Source organism: Euprymna scolopes, chromosome 19 (genome assembly GCF_053919585.1).
Source record: "Euprymna scolopes isolate OS-2025 chromosome 19, ASM5391958v1, whole genome shotgun sequence".
In the NCBI taxonomy this organism is placed as follows: Eukaryota; Metazoa; Mollusca; class Cephalopoda; order Sepiida; family Sepiolidae; genus Euprymna; species Euprymna scolopes.
The window spans coordinates 81,711,881-81,738,582 of NC_136500.1; the positions used below are offsets into that span (position 1 = coordinate 81,711,881).

General features: G+C 30.5%; 1 protein-coding gene and 1 pseudogene across 2 annotated transcripts in view; both read right to left on the bottom strand.

The window, feature by feature from the left end:
* Positions 1-26,702, bottom strand: part of LOC145239785 (alpha-parvin-like) — a 471,664-nt gene that overhangs the window by 332,858 nt on the left and 112,104 nt on the right. For both annotated transcript variants that reach the window (XM_080103283.1, XM_080103282.1), the window contains exons 4-7: positions 18,626-18,728; positions 16,181-16,330; positions 11,747-11,862; positions 7,703-7,761 (exon numbers count right to left, since the gene is read on the bottom strand). In XM_080103283.1, the coding sequence (XP_079959409.1) occupies positions 7,703-7,761; positions 11,747-11,862; positions 16,181-16,330; positions 18,626-18,728 (428 nt within the window). The remainder of the gene's footprint in view (positions 1-7,702; positions 7,762-11,746; positions 11,863-16,180; positions 16,331-18,625; positions 18,729-26,702) is intronic.
* Positions 5,035-5,153, bottom strand: LOC145240627 (5S ribosomal RNA; annotated as a pseudogene).

A 26,702-nucleotide genomic window follows, 5' to 3' on the forward strand; every position in this document is an offset into this window, starting at 1 on the left:
GCTGATAGCTACAGTAAAAACAACCAAATCATAGAAACAATATTTTTTATATAACTTTATGACACATATTCATGAAATCACACCAAAATATTCACAATTAAAGTTGAAAGTTGTAAAAAAATGCTAAACATAAGACATCATCCATAAATTGATGTCTTACTGATTTTCTAGATTGAGGACTCCGACATCATTGCACTTGATAGACCCATTGTAGTCTGCAAGCACTGTGGCATTCCAATGACCTTGATGGCAAACTTTCATGTTGCTGATGTCTTGATGGAAACGCTTATCGTTAACATCACCTAAATTTTCTGGACACAGGCAAGATGGCTGTACAAAAAATATAACTTGATGCTCATATTTGCACCTAGTTGATGGAGATTTAGGAGTAATGTTTCGACAAGCTCTTTGTAGTTGGGTTCCTTTATTTTTCCCTCAAAAAGAATTTTACTACATTTGTAAATACCGTTTAGGCATTCAATTCTGCAGGATTCATAAAATTAAAGAAATTGGCGTCATTCATTAAATTCCAAATCAAGGGTTCCAGCTTATAATTTCTCTATGGTTAAACCTGGAAACTTTATGCAAATATATTTGAAACAGTCACCATCTTTCTCAAGAACTTTCACAAACTGTTTCATGATGCCAAGTTTTATGTGAAGAAGAGGAAACACAATTTTGGAATCATCTACCAAAGGAGGAGCCAGAACATTGAGAGAGCCAGGAATCAGTTCACTGCACACACAGGCCAATCTTTTTTTATCCAGTGCTCGGTTCTTGCCCTTCTATGCCACAAACACAAAAAGCAAGGAAATTTAGTGTAGCCACTTTGTAGCTTGAGGGGAAACCCAACCATTTTCAAATGTACATATATGATCCGTTGGTGTTGTCTGTACAAAATCTTCTCCAGAACAAATTTTATTTCATTATATTTTTATTTGAGGATCGTTAAATGGCCTTGAGAAACTGATCCATATAAAGTTGCCATTGTGAATAATACATATTTAACTTTCTTTGAAACTATCTATGAAAAAGGCACCAATCTTGAGAATAATACTGTTCGATGCAAAGCTGCTGCAACAGGCCAGCAACATCATTGCAATATACTATGTTTTCCTGAGTGAAATATTGCAAGAATTTAATATGGCATTTTTTTATAGAAGGTTATGAGAGTTACAGGCTGAAGCAGATTCTTTTTCTTGAGTCTTGAAGCTAAAAGTTCAGAAAATTCTTCGGAAAGGTTGAGATCTCTAGTCAGATCGTTAAGTTCTTTAGAAAAAAAGCTGTGGTAGTAAAGGAGGAGGAGGAAAATCAACATCTGAAACAGTAGCTTCACTATTGTCAGTGGACAAAACAGAAGCTTGGTCTTCTTAGAACCAGGCAATTCCAATTCGGGCAAGTTTTTAAATACTGGAACAGGAATTTCATTGCAGTATGAAATTGGCCTGATTGTAAATTTGACGTTTGGATGAACCAACAAATTCCTGTTCTTTCTGATGATTCTCTTTGTTTTGACTGCACAGAAATATTAGTCATCAAAATGGTTTTTCGATTCATGTCAAACCACTGGAATACCAAAGCGGAATGACTTTCTATCCTTTTTTACCCACTGTCAAAGATGCTCAACACATTGCTTGCATACAATATGGGGTGCCTATACCTTATCTTGATCACCCAGCATTACTTTGAAGTAAGCAAGATAGGCACACTTCACAGATCCCTTTCCCGTTGGATTGCAACATATATTCCCCGCAAATACAGCAAAACACATTTGGATTGTTTAAACAACGTTTACTAGGAGATGATGTAGCCATGCTTAAATTTTGCTCCAAAAATCTGCAACGAAAGTAAAATGATGCAGCTTAATTATTTCCTGTTTCACTTATAAATGAATTCCTAACATTAAGAGAATAATCCTTACTTTGACCCAGAAATTAACAAAAACATGCCACACTCGGTATGCCTATTTACTACTCAGTGTCCACTTCTTACCAACTACATACCTCATTGTATAGCAAATTTGACTTTTATTTTAAGGTTTGTGATGTCATAACCAATTAACATACATCACAATAACAACCTACAATTGTAATTATGAAGCTAGAATATATATAGAAACACGCCTAATGTACTGTCGTTGCATGCACCTATGCTCCAGTCAGATAAACTATTCTAAAAAAAAAAAAAAAAAAATAATGACTGAAGATTGGTACATAATCCACAGGTATATTTATTTAAAGAGAAAGGGTAAAAACTGAAAGAGAAAAAAAATGACGGGTATGAGAAAGTAAAACAATAACAAACGAGGGTAAGAAAATGAAGTTAACGAAATTGAAAGACTGAATAAGTTCGTAAAGAAATGAAACATGAAATGTTACATTGCATGACGAAGTAAACAAATACATTGTCCAGAAGAAGAAATGAGTAAAACATACCACTGATGCTGGGGATGGGAGCAGATAAAGAAGAAAGAGGCAAGAGGATAAAGAAGAAAGAAAACTGTGTCAGTAATGGTTGCAAAAACGAAGTAAACACCCACTGGAAGAGGAAATCAGGAAGAAAGTAACTTTTAGTTAAGAGTAACTTAAAAATAGATAATGGGTTGAAAATATGGAGGCAGAACACCTACTTTTAAGGTTAAAAAAGATATAAAATAGCAAATATCTCAACAACTTGATCTGATGAGAAAAAAATTAATGATTTTCGGAATCAGCACCCACAAATTAATCTAAATCAGTGTAGGAACCTTGGGCACCAGAAAATGTGTTGGCCAGTGTAATTTAAGTCATCAATAGAATGTTTATCAAAATATATTGCTTAATGTACTTGCAATAACCCTTATCCCTGAGTGGCTTCCGGGCCTTGATAAGTGGTGATCACTGTGTAAAAAAAAAAAAAGAGAAAAAAAGAAATTGTTTTGTTTTACATGCCCATTCATGAGAACAAAGTTAAACAGAAGATGAGTTTTTAAGCATGAAAAACTCAGCTCCCTAAAAAGGGGCACTTCAGCTCGGGAAGGAAAAAAATAACTAGTAGTTGCATTAGTACTCCTTTGCGAAAACATATCTCCCCTTCAGAAATGATGAAATTTCTGGGAGGGTAAGCTCATGAGAGCTAAGAGATACATTATGATCCGAGCTAAAAAGTTGAAAAAAAAAAAAAAAAAATGAAACCATATATTTGAAAACTAATTTTTTTTATTTAACATCAATGTCTAAAATGTAGAAACAATGTAGAAAATGGGGTTTATGCTGAAACTCGTGATGAGACAATTCCAAATTTTCCCCCAATTCCAATACAATAACTGATTCTGTATCTTTTTAAATTTTTAAATATATAATGACAAACTTTATCAAAAATATAACCCCCATATTAGTAACAAGTTTACATCATATTTACATGTGATTATGATTTATAGATTTTAGTTTGACTAGTTATTTAAAACCAATAACTATCAGTTTAGCATTTGGACCAGCAATAGAAAAATTTTAAAAAAAAAAAAAAAAGATTTTATCTTGGAATAAAAAATTAAGTAACAATTTATCTACTTCTGGTACCCCAAATAGTTCTAAAATTTCAGATTCCTGATTCTAATTTATCATCCCATCATTAGTTACAATGGTTTGACTTCAAACACAAAACAGCTATTACACAGCATTTTTTTTTTTTTTTTTTTGCAAGGTTATTTAACGCCGAAACACAGTATCTAGTATAAATTATTTATTGAAAAAAAAAAAAGAAAAAAAAAAAATCGATGAAATAAGTAATGAAGACAAATTAACACATTTGACTATTAAGATTAGAATGCAAGGGAGATTTATTTTTTAAATTCATTATGCTTTTTGGTCTGTATTTAGCCGTTATATATATCAAAAGCATCCTTGACTCTTGAAAGGGACAATGTAACAAAAAAAAACATTTTTGTACTTTTCATTTTTTGAACTGTTTGGTATTTTTTTTTTTTTTTTTTTTAAATACGTTAGAATTGAAAAGATGTCTATTTCAAGATAGTATCTATTATCATGAAACAATATGAAATTACCATCAACTTTACAAAAACACGTTTATAAAAAAAAAAAAATACAAGGGAGATAACTATTCATTTATTACCTCCCCTACAACATTTGTTTTATTTCAAAGCTAGATGAAAAGAATAAATGAATATCTAATCAATAATGGAATCAACTTTTGAATCCATAATCTTAATAGACGACCTGTGACCGTTCTGTTCACAACCATTACGACTATTCATAACACTGATTACATCTGAAAATTCATAAATTGTTACATATCTTGTGTTCATAGGATGTCTTCGGTCAGGGTTTATCAGGATATACTGACACGAGGATATATTGCCCTACAAGTAAACCTGACCAAATATACAAAGTAACCTAGTATTGCAAACCCAAATAAGATCCCCTCGACATAGTGCAACTTCTCGTGATGCTACTTCAAGAAACAACACTTAGCTGGATACTTCACCAGACCAGATGAATACTTGTCCTGGAATTCAGCCAAACAAAAAAAAAAGACTACAATAAAAATAAACTATAACATACATAAGTGGTTAATAGGGAAGAAGAAAGGTAATATTCTCCATTGTTTTACTAACTCAATCTTAGCTTGAACACTTGGATATTTATATATCATATGGAAATAAAGTATTAGACTGAGGAAGGGACTACTTGATTTCTGAGAACTTAATGAAGTAAAATAAAAAAGAAAATTAAGACATTCCTCTTAAATAACTAAAAAACTAAACAAGTCTCTTTACTTCTATATAATCTTTATGAATAATATAGCAGTACAAAAGAGCCTTATTATTTTGCTATTTCATTTATATACTTATTTATGTGTGTGTGTGCAGTTAACACCAACCCTATTCAGGGTTTAACCGACTTCCTCCGAAGGAGGAAGTTTCATGAAAAGAGTATGAAATTCACAAGCAGTCCCCAGTCGCATGTATATCCCCATTAAGGGAGATGACAACGTTAGGTTTTTGCAACTTTTTGCAGGGAGGTGTCGACGTCCTCCTACATACAGCACCTGGACTTCCCAAATTGGTCACCCATTTTAGTAATGATCAGGCTCAATGTTGCTTAACTTTGGTGATCTGACGGGAACCGGTGTGTCAACGTGATTATGCCGTATATACTATATACTTGTTTATGGTGTGTACAATAACCCATTATGTGAATTAGATGGCAAAATAAAGAAGCAACGTTAAAAGAGAAGGGGGTCACTTTTTCTGTAAATGCTGACAAAGTCATTAAAAGTTAGTAAGAAAGAGCGAGAGAAATACATAGCCAGGTGAGATATGGGTGACTTTTTCAGTCAATCACAGATTAAAGTTAATTAGAATAATGCCGACTAGTAGGGAGCCTGATATTGCCCGGGATTGAATGATTATCAATGAATATATCACACTCCCATATTTTTATTGTCATCAAAATCGGTGAAATTGTTCATTTCTCAATCAAATCGATTGATTGCTTGCTCTTGTTAGGAACCTAGTGTGGTGCACCGAAAGAAAACTTCACATGCCTTCCTGCAGTGACAGTCCACAATACATTGTAGTCTACATTGCACTGTAGAGAATCTACTGTCGATTTTATAAAATTATTTTTTATATATAATGGCTTGAATTAAAGTTTTAAATGCAAAAGTCAAGTATCAAGCTTCAGTTGTGTTCTAAGCAGAAACATTTTGAATGTGCCCCTGTCATGTCAAAAAACCTATTGTTGATTTTATATAGCTGGCCTTTCAGCTTGTGTGGTAATAAAACTCAAATGCACTTGTGATATTAGACTGTGTAAGGTGTTAACTTTGGTCAAAATCTTTGCATGAAATTTCATAAAAAAAAAACAGCCCAGTCATTTTCGAGTACGTAAGGAACAAACTCACACAAAAAAGTATAATATAAAACACAAAAAACTATTATATATAAGGAACTTATAAATAACTGTAGATAGATTTTTGCAAGTATAACTCAATCTCATAACTAAATATTTTAGCATATATCTTGTGTCAAAGTATATTGAAAAAACAAAGAAATAAAGACTGATTCATTCAACTTTAATAATAGATGTTATTTTTTTAATGTCATGAAAATAAGAATACTCGAATTTTGAAAGGGAGAGAATTTTATATGATAATAAACCATTAAAACACAGATGAGTTCAAAGTCCACACTGATGGAGGTGACAACTGGGAAATCCTTGAAGATACTAAAAGTTATATTGTCAGAAAACATGACTCCTCCTCCTCCTCCTCCAATCATCATCATCGGGTTTAACATCTGTTTTATATTCTGGCATGTATTGGATAGCTTTAAGAAATTGCTTCCAAATTAACCTATCTCTGGCCAGGTCTTTATCAATCTTCTCTCAAGTTTGTCCTTATCACTTTCTTTCATTTTCATCCTTGACCTTTTTTCTGGGAGCTGAACCTGTTATCTCAACTGTTCTACATTTACTAACCCAAGAACTTTCACCCATTCTTTCAACATGGCCATATTATTGAAGTCTACTATTTTGCACAAATCTCCCAATACTGTCCAGATTTAATCTTGCTCCGAGAACTAAGCCTGTCTTGAAGACTCATATTAAACACCCACCGTATCATTCTTATATCATTTCTCTTCATACATCATTACACTATATACACATGCCTAACGCTTCCCTAATTCAAGTGTTAAGACTGCTGATTAGCAATGGCAGAAGGTTTCTGAACTTATTTCATCCACTATTCATTCTAGTAATCACATCAGCACCTGCTCCACCCTGTACTCCAATGGAATCACTAACAAACCTCAATAGCTTCACCATCCAGATATACTTTCTACATCAAAGTTCTCATGCATATCAATTGTCTTTCACTTCTTGCACACAAATTCTACACTTAATCTAATTTCATGGAACTTCTTATATAACTAATGCTTACAACAGCTGAAAAAAATAAATAAATAAATCTTCAAGAGTGAAACAGTCAAGACACAAATATTCAAATATTTGATGCTTATTCATATTCTTTGGACTACTGTTCTCATCTTGATTGTCATTTTCATGTTTTGGTTAATGTAACCTACGACCATCTTCAGGTACCTTGTCGAACTCTTGAATCTGCATAAAATTTCTAACTGAACCCTTATTTAATCTATAATCAAGGATTCGTGGGGTAATGGATAAAGTCATTGGTAAAATTCAGTTGTAAGTTACACTCATCTGGAGATTGAAGGTTCAATCCTCAGTGTGGGCGACACTCAAAATACAATTGCGAATTACTTAGGACTTCTATCCAGTCATGACAAAATGAAAGAATGCTATCCCCGTGAATTAAATAAAAGGTCCTGTTTGAAATTATGTGCAAATTCACAAATTCGACAAGATACATCTGAAGGTCTAAGTTGCATAGACATAAACATTGCAAAAATAACATTCAAGATGAGAACGATAACCCAAATATGAATGGACTTGCACCAAAATTGTTTTCCCATTTTGTTTACAAGCAAATCTAACTTCAATGATAATACCACATGACAAACTTAAGCTTCTTAAAGACTTCCTTCAACAAAAAACTTCTAAAAGAAAACAATTATATATCATAATCAAATGACTTGATGCTGCTTTCTTTCAATTTACGTGTTATCTTTTAAAAAGATCATAATTAAATACATCTTCCATAAAAAATAAAGATAACCTACTCGTGTTCACTTGTAATTTCTTCCAGAGCTTTCCGAGTGACCAGTTGATTTCCAATTTTCTGGAAAATAAAAATATATTTCTTTAAATGTTTCCATTCTAATTAAACAAAAAATAAAAAAATAAATAAAAAATAATAAAATAGAAGTCTGCTTGTTTTATAAAAACTTGCTGCTTTGCTGCCGCTTGATGTAAATGCCCCCCTCCCCGACAAACAACCCTAAAAACAGCAAAATACCCCCCCTCTACTATAGAAGTCCCTAGATCTCAGAAAGCTTTCTACTCTAATAGCATTTTTTTCCCTCAAACTGATAACCATTTAAAATTCTTTTGCAGCTCCCTGTTTTCATGGCTGTACTAACATGCAGAAATTCAAATGTAATGTGAACAAACATCTTGCCGCACAACTCCTCACATTGGGTGTGGCCCATTATGTCTTTATATTTTTATTTTGAAAACTATATCAAATGGGAAAAAAAATTGGTTATGGATGCCAAATGTAAAATTTATTTTTATATTTTCTCAGTTATTTTCATTGAGTACTGCCTTGACTTTTGAGGGCCAGTTCAGTGAACTTTTTGATTTACAAACAAGTTTTTATGAACATTCAAATCTCAGATTTCTGAAATAGAAAATCTTTTTGACAAGTGCCATCCCCATTTTCCATCATGTTTTGGTATTTTTCGTGGAAAGTTTGGAGACTTTTTAAATGAAATTTCACTTTGATATCATATAGTTTTTATTAGCAAAAAACTGACAGGATTTTTGTGGTATTACTTGAATTTGTACAAGTATGTTTTGGAGTTTCCTAGAAACATGCGTTAGTTTTTCTTTGCTTCGAAACTGACATTATGTCACAGTATGATATAATTCTGATCTGTTATATTATTAATCTATTGCAAATTTTGAAATAACTATTTAAAGATTCAAATTTGATTCCCCTAAGAATTGATCTGAATTATATAAAATGATTTTTTTATTATCACACATTATATATATATATATATATATATATATATATATATATATCAGTCATGACGTTTGCTATGGCTCACTCCTGCTAATCACTGCTTGTATTAGGTTGTCCAGCATTTTAAAAGTACAGGTTTCTAAAGGCTCTTAACAAGCCTATAAACTGCTTATTTAAATCACAAATAAAACTGAGCTTGTCATACATAATTTTTTTCCATTGTTGACAAAATATTTCAAATTTATTTACTTTCAGACATCATTACAAGAAAATGGATTGCAAGAAATTTCATGTTTGGATGGTTATGCTTTTTTTTTCTTCAAAAAAGGAGAACCTTCTGCTAAGACTTTCAATGAGATTTGTGAAGTGTGACAATGCTTTAAAGAGAATCAACTGTTCAGAAGTGGTTTTCAAAAATTCAAAATGAGAAGCATCGGCTTTGAAGATGACACTTGCATTGAAAGACCTTCAGAATTTGATATTGATATTTTGAAGACAAAAATTGAAAAAAATCCAAAATATCACAATTAGAGCACTTGTGCAAGAGTTGGAAATTTCAAAAAGTACAGTTCATGAACATTTTTATTCAATAAATATTGCTAAGAAAGAGGCAATCTTCTTTCTGTTCTCTTTGTGTACCTAAAAAATGCTTGGAATTTTCTGGAGATTTCTGTTGTAATTCTCCAGCTCACATCTCATCGGCCTCAAGGAGCACTAAACTGTAGCTAAGATTTATAAATTTTATTAATCCAATGCAAATCATCATGATACAGGTCACTCTTTTCTAATATTCCTCTGCTTTTTATCCATGGTCTTCAGTTATCAAATCTATGAACAATACACAGAAATATCTTTCAGTTGCCTGTTAGCACTATTTAATAATTCCGTGCTCGTTTTTATTGACACTCAAGTGAAATACAGAAGTTCAAATAAAATAATAGGAAAAATTATGAATATATTTACTTACCAGTGAAAAATATTAGTGTTCCATCAAAAACTATGAGGAAAAAAGCAAGTAGACTTCTATTATAAAATAAAATTAATTTACTATTCAGAATCTACGAATTCTGAACAACAAACCAGTGCATCATCTTTATTTTAGAAAAAGGGAGATAATCTATGATATGCTTGACGTAAATGTCGTTTGGAATTTGTGGACTCCAAATAGTAAATTTATTTTGTTTTTTATTAAAATTTGATATGTCCCAGAAAGAAATATATTTCTTGGAAGTAGTCGAGTAGTCTTGGCTACAGTAATTGAGTAATACAATCTAATAAGTCACCCTAATGAATGGGTGTCTGTGATGGTAGCTAGTAAGCTTAAACTTGAGTTTTCGACCTATCCTTCAATGTCTCCCCAGGCTGTGTTATGAAGCTGAGTGCGAGATGTCATTTCGATTTATGAAGTTTTTTACAAAGAAAATAACAAAATTAGCAGGAGCAGCAAATACACAATTGAATTAATAGGGACAGCCCCAACCATGACAAATAATCGCAGTAGCATCTAAAAACAACAATATTTACAAATTTTTACAAAATACCAAAATATTCAACTCTGTTTAATTTCCAGCAGTTTGATTGGCTGTCAAAATTCAACTTTGACCAATCAGAAGAGACTTACCTTGGGAGCCAGGCACCTGCTAAATTTATGTTTAAATAGAGAGGAGCCAAGCTGATCCAGGAGATTAACTCGATAGAGCCCAGCACACACTGCACAAATCCCTGTCAGTTGAGAATCCAACTCCAAGACCAAAGAGAGCAACCAACTGTAACCTTGGCCAGTTTGGCCAAGGGTGTCAACTAACACCAAGAGATGAGAAGTACTACAACTTCACCGGTCTACCACTAGCCAATTCTGACTTCCACACCATACCACTGATCAAATCCCCAGCCTCCTTCACGTGTGCTACAATACAACACAAGGATCAACAAATCCATCAAAGGTGCTATTACTAGATGCTGCTACTACGTACACCAGGAAACTTGACAGCTTACCCGAGAGAAGAGACGACTGCAGAATAAGTTGATATCGCTAACTGGCAGATAACAAATCTGTACCATGTTAGGATCAACAAAGCCATGACACATAACTGAATAAACGTCCCATCTAAATGCGAGAGGAACAACATTTTCATAACAAATAGATGACAAATCTGCTAAGTTGCTTCCCTTAACATTTCCCATTGAAACACAAATTCTCATTCTCCGAGATTGTTATCAAAATCACCCGGCACAAAGAATAACACACTGACATAATTTATCAACAAAATGATTATTTATGCTAAATTGTCTTCCTTGAAGATTTTTCATTGAAAAACAAGCTCTTATTCTTGTATATTCTTATCAAAACACCACAAGGAATAATCGCCCCATCTAAATGTGAGAGGAACATTTTCATTACAAGTAGACGGTAAGTCTACTGTATTAGACATTTCTTATTGAAAAACAAACTTTTATCCTTCGATATTGTTATCAAAAATCACCCAGCACAAGGAATAACAAATACTGACATTTTATCAACAAAGAAAGATGTGAATTGCCGATAAAGACTATGCTGAAATAAATAACTTTAATAGCAAAGATAAACTGCTATTGAACTGAACATTTTATTTTATTTTGCTTTTTTTAAGTTTGTTTTTGAAATAAACGATTGAGCAATCAATCGCTTAAAATTAAACTTATGCAGTTTGTCTGGATCTTTCCAGCCACCATACGCTTATTCATAATATAACAGCTGCTATTCCCATCCGTATTTATAGGTTAGACTAGCCAATCATAATATTGTGAGGATACATCCAGATATAATCATATTCATTACATCAAAATTCTAATCACTTATTTTTGGTGTACATTAATATTTTTCACCAATAAATAAATACATAAGTTTTGCCAAATTTCATTTGATAATCAACAAAAATAAGCACCAACAATTCAAATGGTTTTGAAATGAAAGAAATTATCAACCTGTAAATCTCAAGCAGTAAATGATATCAAACTTATTTTTTCATCAAGTGGAAATCAAAGGAGTATGAAACCAGCTTTTCACAACATAACACACACGTGCACAAACACATACCTGGACAACCAAAATCGTGATAACAACATTGTCAGGAAGTCGAATTGGAGCGTTGAAAAATCTGGCCAATGCGACCAAGAGATGAAGAATGGCCACAAGATTCTTGGTATGGATACCTGAGGAAAAAAAAAAAGGATTTGAATTGGAAAATTAGATATGAAGATATTTTCTCAGCTGCATCATATATATATATATATATATATATATACACATATATATATATATTCATTTTGTTCTGGCTGGAGATGGGGGCATCCTATTGGATGGCAGACGTTCACCCGCTATCTCAGACATTGCAACCAATAGATCTTTTTAAGATTCTAACAGTCTCTTAAATTGGAATTGTTTGAATCTCTTGCACTTGGTTCACCAGGTATATTTGCCAGATAGTTTTTAAAATTCTATTTCAGGAGTCCAGTTGCTCCTATAATTATTGGAATTATAGAGATCTTCCTACGATTTCAATTTCTTTTCATGTCGTACATAAGACCTTGGTATTTCGTTATCTTTTCTTCTCAGCTCTGTTTAACCCAGCATCATTGAAGACACTAACTTCTACTAAGGTTGCTTCTTTCTCTTTCTTTTCTTATATCACTATGTCAGCTTTTATGGCTCCGTTTTCTAGGTATCAGGGCTCTATGGACAAATTCATCTTTAGTTGACCTTTGACAACTAAATATTTTTGTTTACTAGCCAAATAGAAAAGTTACTAGCCAAACCCATATGATTTTTAGAATATGACATCTTTGTTCTGTGACGAGTATGTACATCATAAAGATATTTCTTTTTTTTTTTGATAAGTGTAATTCTAAATATACACCAAATTTTATGTTGATACTTGAAAGTATAAACATCCTAACTTCCTCAGATGTTTTTTTAAATAGCCTTTGTTAAAAAAAAGTATATTGTTTTGTTAAACCTTTTATTGTTTAAATAATTTGACTTTGCTTGTTTTATAAAAAAAAAAAAAGTTGAAAAGATATTTTTCGCGCAGTAATGAGCTTTTGGAAGATTGTCAGTGAAAGAAATACAATCGCCAAAAGATAAGTGTTTCAGTATTTCTAGTCGCCACTTTGAAAAATCACTCACAAATGCAACTGTTTCACTCGCAATCTAGAGTCCTGGGTATATATCTTTATTGTATATTCACAGTGGATGACTTATCTCCAACTGTTCTTTCTGGTATAGATTCCCAGGACTTTCTGCTACATTTAATTATTCAACATTTTACAGATGACCCAGAGGAGATATTTACACACTCTATTGTGTCACACTGTATAGTAGCCGTCCTTCAGCAGAACATTCTTGCTAGATTTCAGGTGGCTCACACTCTACTTCTGTGTGGTAGAACCTGCACTTGTTGTTATTGCTGAGAGTTTGATGCATATCTGTAATTAAAATTACACACATTTTTAAAAGATTTGGATTTATTCATAATCCATCTTTCAACATCTTTTATTTTCATCAATTTTATTTTAATTTTTAAACAAAAATAAAAACATACTGATGGGTATTTTTTTTTGTTTTGTTTATTATTTATACTAGAAAAATACCCATTCCAGGATGAATGAAAAATACTTTCCTCCTGAACAGAGTTGTTTTACACCACTTTAATATCTCCTAACAAAAAATTAAAATCAAGATATAATATCTTTTGCTAGGCATAAAGTTTAGTATCATTACATTCAGATTTTAATCCTTACTAGCGGGACCTGTGGAAATTCCACAGGGGACTGATTCATATGTAATATATTGATGTTGGCATTCTGTATTGTAGCTCTTCTGTTAAAACTGCAAAAGTATTTATCCAAGCTAGCAGGGCTGCCCGGCATAGCCAGATCATAAAATATGTTTAATTATGATATTTTAATTTTCGTAGATTAATGTTCTATTGATTTTTATATATTATAAAGTTACGATTTCAAAAATAAAAAATATATCTATATGACTTGGGTTCATCAGCTTGAATCGAAACTGAATATAAAACTTATGAATATATATATATAACTTTAGTTCCTTCAGCTATAATCCAAACTGAAACCAAAACTTATAAAGAATTTTTGATAAAATTATTTTAAAAAAATAGATTATTGGAGTGCCATTAGCTATAATCGAAGCCAAAATTTATGAGGAATTTTGGGTAAAATTATTTATAAAAAATTAAATGACTTAAGTACCATCACCTATAATCAAAACCGAAACCATAACTTATAAAGAATTCTTAGTAAAATTATTTATGACAAGAAATGGAAGTACATAACAAATGACCCAGATGTAAGCGTGACACAGAAAATAACACGCACGCTATCGTATTAATATATAGATTACAATTTTGATTACTCATTATATGATTTGGAATGAAAAATAATATTTAAGCTTAAGGAGTCTTAAATCATAATTGCTTAATTGGTATCGAATGACTATGAATCAAATTTAAGGCGAATCTGAAATATTTTGATTTTCAAATAGGTTGTGTCCATATTATACCTCCTAAAAACCCTTTTAAATACTAAAAACAGGGAAGTGAAATTTGGGAAATTTCACTTTGATTTCTCCTACCTATTTTCAGAATTTAACAAAAATTGGAAGTATCTAAAATTTCTTTTTTTAACTCCTTCACAGAAAACTAAATTAAACTAAGTATAGCTCACATTACGACATCCAATACAAAGCAACTCTGTTCCAAAATTCATAATGATTGGTTAATTAGAAGTGAACTCTGTACATATAAATATATGCACATATCCAACTATATACATACGGTAGTACGAAAATATATTTATTACAAGTAAGCTACACGGAAACATTCATATCTAAGAAAGTATATCTGTAAAAGACGATTGCAAATAATACATCCACACATTTAACCTGAAAACTTTTTATTTTCATCCATATAATCAACAACGTTGTGAAAAAAATGTTATGAGAAAGACAGAAAAAAAGAAACAATTTATAAATACACTTGTTCTTCACTATATTATCTTTCATTTTTTGCATCCTCATACTTATCTAATTTTATATCATGGATTTTACACTATATCAAAGTATTTGTTTTTTTAAATACACTAAAACCAACATAAAATAGTAAAAAACGAACAAAAATGAAAATATATATGTATATTTCTTTTACTACTTCATGAAGTGGCAATAAAGGTGAAGTTTTTACTAAATAAATAAATGTGTATTAATAAAAATGTATGGATGCTGTATGATGGTATACTCGTAAAATGTGTTTAAAGGATTGGTGCCGCTTTTGATTCAGACAGAAAAAAACCTTTTGCTCAGCATCTTCCAAATGTTTATCTTAACAGCCACAAGCGCTTAACTGATCGGAATATTAGAAAACGTAGACAACAAATTTTGCCATTCTTGGCAGGCAGAAATCTGCTAAATGAATCAGACAAAAAGTGAACTGTTATTTTTTTTTTTTTTTTTTAACCCTCACCTAGTTAGTTTTTGTCTGTTTCAAAAGCTGTGCAAGTACCAAAAAAATAAATAAATAAAACACAAAATCCTGTAAAAATCAATGTTGCAGTGATTATGTGAAAAAAAAAAAAAAAAAATTTATCAAAGAAAAATGATTAAATTAACTTTCTTGTAAAATATAAAAAAAGTTAACAGGGAAAGGTAGTTTGCTTGAAGCATTGCTGGTAAATAAATGTGGAGGAGCACAAAAAGGCCATAGCAATGCAGGGAACTGGGTGTTAAAATGTGAAATATGAACAAATTTATTTTGCCCATTATTTTTATAAACATTTTTTTAGTTCCTTTCTGTTTCAAAAAGAGATTATATTCTCAAAATATCAAAGACTTCCACCACATCAGTTATTTCAAACAGTAAGTTAATTTTACTGATTTGTCTTTGTGATTGATCTTGAAAATAAATGGATATACAAAGATATAAAAAATAAACTCTACAAGACCCTCTTTCATTTGTCCAGTTTTGTTCATACGGCACATCATTTTAACACTCAGTTCCCTGCATGGATACAGCTTTCTCATACTCCTCCACATTTATAAAAAAAATTTGATTTATGCCATCATAAAATAAATTGTCATAAAAAAATTTAAAAAACAAAACGTACAAGTTTTTTTTTCTTTTATTATTTTTTTTCATATTGAAAATCAGCCTCGATTTGATTTTGACACTGGGTTATTTCGATTCAGCCTTTTCTAGCTGTTGACGTATTTCAGTGTCAGCAAAAAAAATTAGTTTATGGTTGGATTTCAGAAAGGATTGTGAATTTTATTAACAATTACACGAGTGGCATTTTTATTGGGTTACCTTGTAGGTTTCTCATTAAAATTCATAACCAGAAGAGAGATGAACATGATCCATAGACGCCATTAAAGTGGACATACATAATATTTCATTTTATAAATAAGAGAAAAGGATAGATGGGAATGGGAGACATAAAAAAAAGAATCACTTACTGTCAACACTCCAATTGATTTCCTTTGGAGAAGACGGATCTAATCTCAAGATTTTGTTAACTTCATCCAAGACAACACGTAACTTTTGCTTTTGTCCAATTTCTGATTGAGTCACTTCCGGAAATTGGATTTTGATACCAGCCAATTTTTCTATAAAGTAAATAAATAAAAACAATCAATAAAATGATTATTTCTATGAAGATTATTAAAATAAAAGTTCATAAATTAAAAATATAAAGAATTTTTTTTTCAAGATAATTTTTTTTTTTTTTTATCCGTCCTTAAATTTACGGGTGACGTGACTAAAAAAAAAAAAAAAACAGCAAACCATTATTATTATATAATAATGTCAAAAGGCTATCCATATAAAACAAATTCTGAAGTTAATCAACCATAAAAGAATTTTGCAACAAATTGTTGGTTCAATTTTGGGGGTTCTTGTCTAAAGTAACCCTATATTAAAAAAAAAAAAAAAAAGTAAAGAAAAACGTGTACAATGTATGTAAAATCTCATATTCCAAAAATTACATGAATTGATCAAGTAGTTTAATTTTTATAAAGAAAATCATTTTTAAGTGATTAATGAGAATTTGTAGGCATAAAGATTTCATCAGTTAGAATTATGCGGAGTTTTCCCACCTTTGTTTTTTCTTAGATTGTTTTCAAACAGGTGGACAAGACAGCCATTCTTTGGCTGCTCATAAAATTTGATTTTCTTTTTTAAAAATAAAGCTACTCGATTTGTTATAAGACTTTTGGAATATGATATCTTCGTTCCGTCGCAGGTACATACATCAGATTTTTCTTTATTTTTGGTTTTGATATGAAGGAATTCTGAACAAGTATTTTTTTTTTAATTTAATTTGGAATTTGTCACTAAATTTGCAAAATTCAACCGGGTAGAAAATGAAAAAATGTCCGAGATTGGTTTTGTAAAAAGAGTTGTTATTGTTGTTATTATGCATACCGTTGACATTTAATAAAAATAACCAAATATACATTTAACTTTTTTATTACCATGTTTGGTTTGTCGGTTTCATGTCATATCAGCCTTTTTAAGGATTATATAATGCTGAAACAATATGTATTGGCAATTATTTATTGTAAATAACACGCTAAATACAAACAGTTATTTTAATCACAGCCGAGAATGAATGTTCATACTTTTCTAGCAATATTATCAGGATTGGATTTATTTGTTGACAAACATAACCATTCAACATTATATAATATAATGGAGGAAGAATAAAGAGAAAGAACAAAAGCGTAAGGAAAAAGAGGAAACTGAGTAAAAAAGAAGGAGAGTAAAACGGGTTGGAGTGAAAAAGGAGAAAAAGGGGGAAAAGAAGAAAAGGGGGAAAAGAAAAAAAGGGGGAAAAGAAGAAAAGGGGGAAAAGAAAAAAAGGGGGAAAAGAAAAAAAGGGGGAAAAGAAAAAAAGGGGGAAAAGAAAAAAAGGGGGAAAAGAAAAAAAGGGGGAAAAGAAAAAAAGGGGGAAAAGTTAAAAAGGAGGAAAAGTTAAAAAGGAGGAAAAGTTAAAAAGGAGGAAAAGTTAAAAAGGAGGAAAAGTTAAAAAGGAGGAAAAGTAAAAAGGGAGGAAAAGTAAAAAGGAAGAAAAGGAGTGAAAAATGGGGTAGTAAAAGAGGGAAAGGAATAAAAAAAGAGGGAAAGGAATAAAAAAGAGGGAAAGGAATAAAAAAAGAAGGGGTAGAAGTAACATCAAATGGAATTTCCACAAACTTCTAAGAACTTCCCATCTGTGGAGAATGTTGCCATAAGATTACTTTCAAATCTAATGTTAGTAAAAAATCATCATAAGTAATCAACCCTTATCAACAAGAGACTCTTAGCCTAGAAAAGCTATGACTCAGGAAAAAAAACAAAAAAAAACTGAATAATTCATCAGATCTTTTGTGTATGTATACTTGAAAGGCAAAGGAGGGGGTAATTAAAGATGGCAAAAACTTTTTGGTTAAATTTTAAAAACTTGGTCTTCCGCTTTCTGTTTAACAGAAGTCATGTCGGTGTATACCAAGGAAAAGTACTTCCTGATTAATGTTTACATAATGTTTTCCAGTTTCCTTATAATTGAAAATTTAACATTAATTGGTATTTTTCTTCAGATATTTTGCTAAAACATTTCAAAGTAGAGACTAAAAAATATATTTTGATTATAACATATTTTATAAAAAATAAAACTTCTGAAAAATAAACTATTTTTATGCAAACATTCAAAATTAAACTAGAATTAATGTAAACTTTAATCATAAGGTACTTTTTCTGGATATACATTGACATGAATTTTGCTAAACAGAAAGCAGAAAAAATAACAAATGCTTTTAATTTAACCAACATTTTTATATAAATCTAGGAACAGCATAAGATGAAGTACAGAAAATAGAATTTTAAAATAAATTTTAAATTAAAAAGAAAGAAAACAAACTAACCAATCAACTTTTGTAGAATCTGACCATCAAAAAGATCTTCTCCGACATCTTTTACAATAATTCTCTGATCTGCAAGTTCATCATTAATCCAACCAAGTAAAATCTGAAAGATTAAAGTTTAACAGGAAAAATACATTTTCTTTTTTTATTAACAATCAGATTTGAACGTTATCTTTTATTTTAAATTGTTCTGAATAATCATTTAAAACATTAAAATTATTATTTTTTTTTTTATGCAAACAAAATTAGTAAAATCTATACATTTTACAAATTTTGTTTACCCCATCCAAGACAACACATAATTTCTTAGGCATTACAACATAAATTTCATTAATTAGAATTATATTGAGTTACCTCCCTTTGTTTTCAAACAGGTGGACAATTCCGCCATTCTTTGGTTGCTCATAAAATTTGATTTTCTTTTTTAAAAATAAAACTACTAGATCGGTTATATGATTTTTTGGAATATTTTTGGATTCATCTAGACTCCATTTAAATATCCTTTCATGTATGTATTTTTACATTCTCAGAAACCTTTGTTCATTATCTTTTTTGCAAATATGATTCGCTTCATATGTCATTTCAATTCATGTGCTGAACAGTAAAATCATAGTTTAACTATAAATAATATTTTGCCAATATCGTTCCTCTGAATAGAAGGCATTCTCTGAAACTCCATGGAATAAGGAATTTTCTAAATGTTCACCGAGTTTCCTTGTCGAATAATAATATAGAAATGCTACTGTTGTATTCAAATTAGCTTACCCAAGTGATAAAGAATTTTTGTTCTCTTGCACACAAATGCATGCAGTAAGTCACCCTTTTGATTGGACATATATACATACCTATTACTTTTGTAGACTTCAAAGAAGGCATATGGTGTAAGGGTTTACTGTGATAAGGACTATATTTAAGGTATTTTTTCACATATCTAAATTTCTTCATGCTGATACAGTCAGGGAAACAGGAAGCAGCAAGGGAATTCCAAAGATAAAGAAAGCCGTCCAAGGAAATACGCCATCAGAGTAAAACAATCTTCTGGCATCTATGGACCTAGATACTAAAGAGGTGGGAGTTAGTTGCTAGTCAGGTGGGTCAGGGGTATTTTTATTTATGAAAATCGGCATTACATTTATTGAGAACTCTTATTAGAAAAGAAACAGACCACCCATGGCATAGGGGATAAAGTACTTGAAAAATTCAGATGTAAGTTACACTGTTCTGGAGTTTGAAAGTCCAATCCTCAGTGCGGGTGACACTTAAAATACAAGTGCGAATTACTTAGATCTTCTATGCAGTCATGGCTGACTAAAAGAGAGCATGCTACCTCCGTGGATTAAATAAAAGGTTCCGTTTGAAATTCCGAGCAGATTCCAGAATTTGACAAAATACATCTGAAGAAGGGAAAAGATTACATTGATCGAAACATTGTGCAAATAACATTCAAGATGAGAGTAATAGTTCAAATATATGTATTATGGATGCTTCTCAGAAACAGAAAAATTTGTTTAAAATAATTGAAATTCTGTCTATATTAAAAACAGCATTTATTGAATCTAATCATAAAATATATCTTAAAGATGCTCATCAATGACAAACTGGTTTCATTTAAAGTTTTCAACCCAAGCAGTTGTAAAAAAAAAAAATAAAAAAAAAAAAATGAAATGTTGTACTATGCACACATAAACATTGTGTTATATGTTTTGGACCCTTTGCCAGTAAGTAGCAATTAAGTTAGCTAGTGTAAATTTTGTCGAGGGTCACATTAGTACATGTCAGCATAACTTTGCTGCAAACGGAATTATAACCAGAGATGGTTGACGTGAGAAAGCGGGGGTTAGTGGGTCAAAATCACTATACAGAACATAGTCGAACAATCACAATATAAGATGACATCACATTTTCAAGCAAAAAACAAAACAAAAAAAAAAACACTTCGCACTGAAACCAATGGGACACGGTTCAATAATGTGAATAATCTAAAATGAATGTCGCTTTGATGTCTGTCTGTGCATCAATCATTTTATTAGAAAGTAATTTTAAGTGAACAATTAGAAGATTGTCAGTCAGTCAGTCAGTTTCTCTTTCTCCATAAATAAATTCTCTCCAATAAAACCTTGAAGAACTCAGCACAGTCTCCTTATGTCATACATGAATGGAAAGTTTATTTTACTTAAGTTAAAAAGACATGATAATCGACAATCGTAGATGATCACAGCCACTCATAAAATTTGATGATGATAAAAGAAGCGACGATACAAAGAATAAAAACCCAATATGTAAACACCCTACGCACATATGTGTAAAAAAGTTTTAATCTGTTTTCTTTTTTTTGATCACTCATGGGTAAGAATGCAACATGTGAGATATCTAAATATTAAAATTACATTGCATTCATGGCCCAAATAAGATTAGCTCTGTATGACTAACCCACGCTGGCTTTAACGAGGAATGGTGCACCTTCCACAAGTGATGTTACCTCAAAGTACAAAGCTGGATACTCCATCAGATAAATTATTGTCCTGGAATCCAGTAAGACCAATAGATCACCCGAAAGATTTATTATAACACATTTAAATGACCAATTAGGTTGAGGGAAATTATGTTCTCAAATTTTTTACTATGTGTTTGAGAAATAAAGCAGAACTTTAATGGAACGTTCAAATATCTATGTATCACATATGGAGATCAAGTGTTAGCTCAGGAAGGGGTTGAGGCTTGATTTCTGAGAACTGACTGAAGTAAAATGAAACAAATAAGAACAAAATGGAATTATTAAAACCTGACGTAGTGATATGGGACAAGGAGAAAGAAGCAACCTTAGTAGAAGTCACTGTCCCTAATGATGCTGGATTAAACAGAGCTGAGAGGGAAAAGATAACGAAATACCAACGTCTTATGCACGGCATGAAAAGAAACCGGAATCTTAGGAAGATCTTTATCATTCTAGTAATTATAGGAGCAATTGGACTCATGAAAAGAAATTTGCTTTGGTTTGGTTTGGTTGTTTTGTTTTACGGCATATCAACCCTTTTTGGGTTATTTCATGTTGAATCCAGTTATTTTGGAAATATTATTCATGTTGCATCCAGTTATTTTGGAAATATTATTCATGTTGCATCCAGTTATTTTGGAAATATTATTCATGTTGCATCCAGTTATTTTCGAAATATTATTCATGTTGCATCCAGTTATTTTCGAAATATTATTCATGTTGCATCCAGTTATTTTCGAAATATTATTCATGTGGCATCCAGTTATTTTCGAAATATTATTCATGTGGCATCCAGTTATTTTCGAAATATTATTCATGTGGCATCCAGTTATTTTCGAAATATTATTCATGTGGCATCCAGTTATTTTGGAAATAGTATTCATGTGGCATCCAGTTATTTTGGAAATAGTATTCATGTTGCATCCAGTTATTTTGGAAATGTTATTCATGTTGCATTTAGTTATTTTGGAAATATTATTCATGTGGCATCCAGTTATTTTGGAAATAGTATTCATGTTGCATTTAGTTATTTTGGAAATAGTATTCATGTTGCATCCAGTTATTTTGGAAATATTATTCATGTTGCATCCAGTTATTTTGGAAATAGTATTCATGTTGCATCCAGTTATTTTGGAAATAGTATTCATGTTGCATCCAGTTATTTTGGAAATATTATTCATGTTGCATCCAGTTATTTTGGAAATATTATTCATGTTGCATCCAGTTATTTTGGAAATATTATTCATGTTGCATCCAGTTATTTTGGAAATAGTATTCATGTTGCATTTAGTTATTTTGGAAATAGTATTCATGTTGCATTTAGTTATTTTGGAAATAGTATTCATGTTGCATCCAGTTATTTTGGAAATAGTATTCATGTTGCATCCAGTTATTTTGGAAATAGTATTCATGTGGCATCCAGTTATTTTGGAAATATTATTCATGTTGCATCCAGTTATTTTGGAAATATTATTCATGTTGCATCCAGTTATTTTGGAAATAGTATTCATGTTGCATCCAGTTATTTTGGAAATAGTATTCATGTTGCATCCAGTTATTTTGGAAATAGTATTCATGTTGCATTTAGTTATTTTGGAAATAGTATTCATGTGGCATCCAGTTATTTTGGAAATATTATTAATGTGGCATCCAGTTATTTTGGAAATAGTATTCATGTGGCATCAAGTTATTTTGGAAATATTATTCATGTGGCATCAAGTTATTTTGGAAATAGTATTCATGTTGAATCCAGTTATTTTGGAAATATTATTCATGTTGCATTTAGTTATTTTTGAAATATTATTCATGTTGCATTTAGTTATTTTGGAAATATTATTCATGTTGCATCCAGTTATTTTGGAAATATTATTCATGTTGCATTTAGTTATTTTGGAAATAGTATTCATGTTGCATTTAGTTATTTTGGAAATAGTATTCATGTTGCATTTAGTTATTTTGGAAATAGTATTCATGTTGCATCCAGTTATTTTGGAAATAGTATTCATGTTGCATCCAGTTATTTTGGAAATATTATTCATGTTGCATCCAGTTATTTTGGAAATATTATTCATGTTGCATATAGTTATTTTGGAAATAGTATTCATGTGGCATCAAGTTATTTTGGAAATAGTATTCATGTGGCATCAAGTTATTTTGGAAATATTATTCATGTTGCATCCAGTTATTTTGGAAATAGTATTCATGTTGCATCAAGTTATTTTGGAAATAGTATTCATGTTGCATCAAGTTATTTTGGAAATAGTATTCATGTTGCATCCAGTTATTTTGGAAATAGTATTCATGTTGCATCCATTTATTTTGGAAATAGTATTCATGTTGCATCCAGTTATTTTGGAAATATTATTCATGTTGCATCCAGTTATTTTGGAAATAGTATTAATGTTGCATCCAGTTATTTTGGAAATAGTATTCATGTTGCATCCAGTTATTTTGGAAATAGTATTCATGTGGCATCCAGTTATTTTGGAAATATTATTCATGTTGCATCCAGTTATTTTGGAAATAGTATTCATGTTGCATCCAGTTATTTTGGAAATATTATTCATGTTGCATCCAGTTATTTTGGAAATATTATTCATGTTGCATCCAGTTATTTTGGAAATATTATTCATGTTGCATCCAGTTATTTTGGAAATAGTATTCATGTTGCATCCAGTTATTTTGGAAATAGTATTCATGTTGCATCCAGTTATTTTTGAAATAGTATTCATGTTGCATCCAGTTATTTTGGAAATAGTATTCATGTTGCATCCAGTTATTTTGGAAATAGTATTCATGTTGCATCCAGTTATTTTGGAAATATTATTCATGTTGCATCCAGTTATTTTGGAAATAGTATTCATGTTGCATCCAGTTATTTTGGAAATAGTATTCATGTTGCATCCAGTTATTTTGGAAATAGTATTCATGTGGCATCCAGTTATTTTGGAAATAGTATTCATGTGGCATCCAGTTATTTTGGAAATAGTATTCATGTGGCATCCAGTTATTTTGGAAATAGTATCCATGTGGCATCCAGTTATTTTGGAAATAGTATCCATGTGGCATCCAGTTATTTTGGAAATAGTATTCATGTGGCATCCAGTTATTTTGGAAATAGTATTCATGTGGCATCCAGTTATTTTGGAAATATTATTCATGTTGCATCCAGTTATTTTGGAAATATTATTCATGTTGCATCCAGTTATTTTGGAAATATTATTCATGTTGCATCCAGTTATTTTGGAAATATTATTCATGTTGCATCCAGTTATTTTGGAAATATTATTCATGTTGCATCCAGTTATTTTGGAAATATTATTCATGTTGCATCCAGTTATTTTGGAAATATTATTCATGTTGCATCCAGTTATTTTGGAAATATTATTCATGTTGCATCCAGTTATTTTGGAAATAGTATTCATGTTGCATCCAGTTATTTTGGAAATATTATTAGTGTTGCATCCAGTTATTTTGGAAATATTATTCATGTTGCATCCAGTTATTTTGGAAATAGTATTCATGTTGCATCCAGTTATTTTGGAAATATTATTCATGTTGCATTTAGTTATTTTGGAAATATTATTCATGTTGCATTTAGTTATTTTGGAAATAGTATTCATGTGGCATCAAGTTATTTTGGAAATAGTATTCATGTGGCATCAAGTTATTTTGGAAATATTATTCATGTTGCATCCAGTTATTTTGGAAATATTATTCATGTTGCATCAAGTTATTTTGGAAATATTATTCATCTGCATCATGTTATTTTGGAAATATTATTCATGTTGCATCCAGTTATTTTGGAAATATTATTCATGTTGCATCAAGTTATTTTGGAAATATTATTCATCTGCATCATGTTATTTTGGAAATATTATTCATGTTGCATCAAGTTATTTTGGAAATATTATTCATGTTGCATCAAGTTATTTTGGAAATATTATTCATGTTGCATCAAGTTATTTTGGAAATATTATTCATGTTGCATCAAGTTATTTTGGAAATATTATTCATGTTGCATCAAGTTATTTTGGAAATATTATTCATGTTGCATCAAGTTATTTTGGAAATATTATTCATGTTGCATCCAGTTATTTTGGAAATAGTATTAATGTTGCATCCAGTTATTTTGGAAATAGTATTCATGTGGCATCCAGTTATTTTGGAAATAGTATTCATGTGGCATCCAGTTATTTTGGAAATATTATTCATGTTGCATCAAGTTATTTTGGAAATATTATTCATGTTGCATCAAGTTATTTTGGAAATATTATTCATGTTGCATCAAGTTATTTTGGAAATATTATTCATGTTGCATCAAGTTATTTTGGAAATATTATTCATGTTGCATCCAGTTATTTTGGAAATAGTATTCATGTTGCATCCAGTTATTTTGGAAATATTATTCATGTTGCATCAAGTTATTTTGGAAATATTATTCATGTTGCATCAAGTTATTTTGGAAATATTATTCATGTTGCATCAAGTTATTTTGGAAATATTATTCATGTTGCATCAAGTTATTTTGGAAATATTATTCATGTTGCATCAAGTTATTTTGGAAATATTATTCATGTTGCATCAAGTTATTTTGGAAATATTATTCATGTTGCATCAAGTTATTTTGGAAATATTATTCATGTTGCATCAAGTTATTTTGGAAATATTATTCATGTTGCATCAAGTTATTTTGGAAATATTATTCATGTTGCATCAAGTTATTTTGGAAATATTATTCATGTTGCATCAAGTTATTTTGGAAATATTATTCATGTTGCATCAAGTTATTTTGGAAATATTATTCATGTTGCATCAAGTTATTTTGGAAATATTATTCATGTTGCATCCAGTTATTTTGGAAATATTATTCATGTTGCATCCAGTTATTTTGGAAATATTATTCATGTTGCATCAAGTTATTTTGGAAATATTATTCATGTTGCATCCAGTTATTTTGGAAATATTATTCATGTTGCATCAAGTTATTTTGGAAATAGTATTCATGTGGCATCCAGTTATTTTGGAAATAGTATTCATGTTGCATCCAGTTATTTTGGAAATAGTATTCATGTTGCATCCAGTTATTTTGGAAATATTATTCATCTGCATCATGTTATTTTGGAAATAGTATTCATGTGGCATCCAGTTATTTTGGAAATAGTATTCATGTTGCATCCAGTTATTTTGGAAATATTATTCATCTGCATCATGTTATTTTGGAAATAGTATACATGTTGCATCAAGTTATTTTGGAAATATTATTCATGTTGCATCAAGTTATTTTGGAAATATTATTCATGTTGCATCAAGTTATTTTGGAAATATTATTCATGTTGCATCAAGTTATTTTGGAAATATTATTCATGTTGCATCAAGTTATTTTGGAAATATTATTCATGTTGCATCAAGTTATTTTGGAAATATTATTCATGTTGCATCAAGTTATTTTGGAAATAGTATTCATGTGGCATCCAGTTATTTTGGAAATATTATTCATCTGCATCATGTTATTTTGGAAATATTATTCATCTGCATCATGTTATTTTGGAAATAGTATTCATGTGGCATCCAGTTATTTTG